This window comes from Sebastes fasciatus, chromosome 19 (genome assembly GCF_043250625.1).
Source record: "Sebastes fasciatus isolate fSebFas1 chromosome 19, fSebFas1.pri, whole genome shotgun sequence".
Lineage (NCBI taxonomy): Eukaryota > Metazoa > Chordata > Actinopteri > Perciformes > Sebastidae > Sebastes > Sebastes fasciatus.
In genome coordinates this window covers 26,833,247-26,837,997 of record NC_133813.1, presented here as the reverse complement: position 1 = coordinate 26,837,997, position 4,751 = coordinate 26,833,247, and the positions used below count along the sequence as shown (strand labels likewise).

General features: G+C 47.3%; 1 protein-coding gene across 1 annotated transcript; it reads left to right on the top strand.

Annotated features, from left to right (window-relative positions):
* Positions 1-316: 316 nt before the first annotated feature.
* On the top strand, positions 317-4,441 carry LOC141757091 (zinc finger protein 703-like). Its single transcript, XM_074617346.1, has 2 exons — positions 317-970; positions 1,855-4,441. Exons 1-2 carry the CDS (start codon positions 737-739, stop codon positions 3,370-3,372), a joined length of 1,752 nt encoding a protein of 583 aa, XP_074473447.1. The 5' UTR covers positions 317-736; the 3' UTR covers positions 3,373-4,441.
* The last annotated feature ends 310 nt before the right edge of the window (positions 4,442-4,751 follow it).

The window sequence follows — 4,751 nt, the reverse complement described above, 5'->3', positions numbered from 1 at the left end:
TCTTCTGTCGAGATATAGTGACCGTTTAATATAAAAATATATTTTTTTTAATCATATTTGCTCCATTTCTTCCCACAGCAGCTTTAAGTTTTTGTATTTAAGTAATATTTTCATTGAATGCAGGACTTTTACTAGTATCAGAGTATTTTTATACTGTAGTATTTCTACTTTTACTTCAGTAAAAGCTCTGAATACTTCCTGCACTGCTGTGAGGAAGCCGTGGCCCCGCCCCCCTGACAGTGACCCCGCCCCCTAGCCGTGGCCCCGCCCCTCTGATTGGCTGAGCGGCCACCCAGCGGACACTGTGACTCTGTGACGTCCTGCCTGTTGTGATCTGCTCAGAGAGCTGCTGAGGTCCGGACGGAGAACACGCAGCGGGACGGTTCCTCTCAACACAGGAATATAGAAAGTAAACTCTGCTCTTTAATGTCCACACTGAAGGGACACTGAAGTGCCACCGTGTCCACTGTTTCTTGGTTCTAAAGTGGAGTATACTGTAGTATACTGATACTGTAGTGGAGTATAGTGGAGTATAATACTGTAGGAGCGGGAGATCTGGAGATGAAGATGCTTCAGACCAACTGAGAGGTGTCTCCGTCCTCCGGGATCTTTAAGGACGTCCTGCTTGTGTTGTTCTTTTCTTTTGGGATTATATCTATTCTTATTCCACGTATCAGCTGTGATTGTGGACTAAAAGTAGCGCCCCTCCGTCCTCCAGCGCAGCGCCTTCTCTCCAATGAAAGATCTGCCTCCAGGATCATCAGTCAGTACGCGGATCGAGCTCAGTGAGACCAGCGACACAACCCAGTCTCGTCCCGGTGCTGTGGTCTCTCTGTTGACCCCTCTGGACCCGGTTCGGCAGGCGAAGCGGCTTCCCATCCGAGTCCTCAAGATGTTGACTGCTCACACCGGACACCTCCTACACCCGGAATACCTACAGCCTCTGACACCCGCACCAGTCAGCATCGAGGTAGTTACTGTCTTTATTGATCATCTAGAGAGGACTGCAGGGTGGTGCACATGTAGATCACTATTATTATAGAGAAAATTAATATCACTATTATTACCGAGTAAATGTATATCAGTATTTATTATAGAGTATTACAGTGTCATCAGTTAGGACAGCAAGTTATATTCCTCAGTAGAAGAGAATAAAATGTTGTTTACATAACTGCTATTTAATCATATTGATGACTAATTACTTCTCTGTTTAAATTAAAGCTGGAGCGATTAATCGACTAGTCGATAATAATCAACTTTTTTGGTAATCAAGTCATTGTTTGGCTGGTGTTTGCTGCTTAATGAGAGGATTTAGACATATATGATAGTTAACTGCTTCTTTTTAGGTTTCACAATGTTGGTCAGACAAAACAACTAGTGATTATTTTCATTATTAATTAATCGTTTAATGAATGAATTATCAAAAAAATACCCTTCACAACTGACCAGAGCCCAAGGTGATGTCATCATATGTCTTCTTTTGTTGGCTCAAAATCCCATAGATACTCAGTGTGATACGGGTTTATGATATATGATATAGAGATAAGAAGCTTTTTTTTATGTTTTTGCTTGAAAAATGACTGAAATGATTAATGTATTATTAAAATAGTTTCTGTTGATTGACTAAAAACAGCAATTTGAATACGTCCTGCTGGATTCTTGGAGATCATATTTGGCATTTTTCACTGTTTTCTGTCATTTTATAGATAAGGACATTGATCAGATGAATTTATTACTTGCTATTAACTAGTTCAAATGAAGTGAATATCAAGAGTTTACAGGCCTACAGTCATTTGGTTCATACAATCAAGAGACCTTCCATCGGAGCTAATCAGAATCTATATTTTGTTGTAGCTGGATGCCAAGAAGAGTCCGCTGGCCCTGCTGGCACAGACCTGCTCTCAGATTGGTAAACCAGACCCTCCGTCCTCCTCCAAGCTGGGCTCCTCCAGCAGCCAGGGGGACAAGGAGTCCAGCAGTCGGTCGTCCGGCTCCAGCCTGAAGCACGGGGAGCACCGCCCCTCCCTGGAGGACAAGTGTAGCTTCAAGCCCTACAACAAAGGCAGTGGAGACTGTCGCAGAGACGCAGTTACCAGCAGCAGCTCCAACAACAGCAGCAGCAGCAGCGATAAAGTCGGGTTCAGGGTACCCAGCAATAATGTTACCACTAACGGAAATTCAGCCAACGGCCAGCAGTCCTACCCGCCCCACGCTGCTTCACCCAGCTCCAGAGCCAGCAGCAGCACCCCACCAGGACACACTCAGCAACAGCAGCCTCACAAACTGAGCCAGTCTCCTGGTGGACAGTCTCACCCCCACACTCCTAGTGGAGAAACTGCACATGAGCAGGGCAGTCCCACCAGCACCAGCAGCAATAATCCCAAAAAAGACGCTGACAAGAGCAACTCGGACAGTCCACACGATGCAAACTCCAGCCACGTTCGAGCCAGCACGAACTGCAGCAACGGCAGCTCTGACGGTGGTTCCAACCACGAGGGAGGTAAAGCAGAGTCCGCCCAGCATAACCTCGGCCCTGGACGCATTACACCCATTTCTCCTTATAAGACGAGCCAACCGCTCTTCCCCCTGCCCTCCTCTAATATGGGCTACCACGGGTCTGTGGTGGGGGCTTACGCCGGCTATCCATCTCAGTTTGTTCCCGGGATGGATCCGACAAAGTCCAGCCTCGGCATGGGAAAGCACCCGAGCTCCAGCCCTCTCACCGGGGCCTCCCCTCCGTCCTTCATGCAGAGTCTATGCAGGGACCCCTACTGTCTAAGCTATCCCAGTGTGTCCCATCTCGGCGGAAGCAACTGCAACTCCTGCATCCACGACCCGTCCTCCTCCCTCAAATCAAACTTCCCCCTGGTGTACCCCTCCCACCCGCTGCACTCCCTCCACCAAAGCTCTATGTCGTCCAGCGTGTCCTCCTCCCTCTCACATCCCCTCTACACGTACGGCTTCATGCTCCCCAACGACCCCATGCCTCACGCCTGTAACTGGGTCTCGGCCGGGGGGCCGTGCGACAAACGGTTCGCCACGTCCGATGAGCTCCTGGCTCACCTCCGCACACACACCGCCCTGCCTGTGGGGATGGACAGTAAGCTGCTCTCTGTGTCCTCCTCTGGACCAGCCTCCTGCCACCTTCACCTCCCCCACCAGAGCAGCCCAGGCTCCATGCCCAGCTCTCTTTCTCTCAGGGGGCCCCCCAGCATGGGTTTAGCTCGCTACCACCCCTACAGTAAGGTCCATCTGCCCCCTGGACCCTCCTCCATCTCCCTGCACTCTCTGCCCACCACAGGCCCGTACTACCCTCATTACGCTCTCTACAGTCAAAGACTAGGATCTGCATCTGCTCTGGGCTACCAGTGATACACCGTCAACATCTTTAAAGGAATAGTTCCACATTGTGGGAAATGCACTTATTCGCTGTCTGGCAGAGTTAGATGAGAAGACTGATACAACACTCGTATTGTTCTCTTAAATAGACGAATCTGGTGACCTCTTTGTGTGTTCCACGATCTAGCGGTGCCACCATCACTGCGCAGACAAATCGCAGCGACTCAGTGTCTGCTAACCGTGTTAACTGGTGACTTTTAGCCAAAAGCGTCAGTGGTTGCTTGTAGTAAATAATAAGCACAGATGAGAATGTATTTAAAATGGATTAGAGTCAAATTGAAGGCTTTTACGAGGACACAGCTGCCGTCACTACGAGCAACCACGACCACAACACTTTGTACGTGTTCTGTTTGTGATGCCGACCGATTCATGACGTTTACTCTGTGGTCATTAGGTCGCCCTCATTAGAGCAACTAACGTCATATTTCACAACAACACCACAGTTAGTTGAGTTCATTTAGTCTGTGGGACCACCGCAGCCCTTAGACAGTGTCTGAGCCCACTGACGTTAGCTACGCTCGCTAAGCAGTGTTAACTATAGCTGACGTTACTTGTTTCATTATGTCAGGCTAATGTTAAGCAGCTGAGAACTGCTCATGTTCTTCCTGAAGTCCTACACAACGTTGTCAAAAGTAACGTAACATAGAAAGTAAAGGTAGAAGTAAATATTTGTGCACTTCTGAGGACAGTTTGCATTCAAACGTAGCGCGTATTGTAGGGAGACGCCACCGCAGTAATGGAGTCTTGGTTACATCCGTTATTTCCCTGGATATGAAACTACAGCCAGGTTAGCTTAGCTTAGCACAAAGACTGGAAACCGGTGGAAACAGCTAGCCTGGCTCTGTACAAAGGTAACAAAATCCAAATATCAGCACCTCTAAAGCTCACTGATTAACTCCTTATATCTTGTTTGTTTAATACATAAAAATCAATGTGTAAAAACGTCAATTTGCCGTTTTATCAGGGACCCGTTTCCATCAAGAAATAGTCCAGCACATAACCCCTCGTAAAATTCAGAATTAGCATGAAGCTCACTAATTAAAACCTTACATCTGGTCACAAATACCAAAGTGTAATTGGTATTGTTAATTCTGAATTTTACGAGGGGTTATGTAAGGTTTTAATTAGTGAGCTTCATGGTGTTGCTGGACAGAGGCAGGCTAGCTGTTTCCCCCTGTTTCAAGTCTTTGTGTTAAGCTAAGCTAACCAGCTGCTGCCTGTATGAGAGTGGTGTTATTATTCTCATCTAACTTTGCTGCCAGCAAGCCAATAAGCTCATTTAGCAAGATGTCAGACTATTACTTTAAGCTTTTACTTAACTGCAGCGAGTTGCTGCCTCCTCTGACTGGATT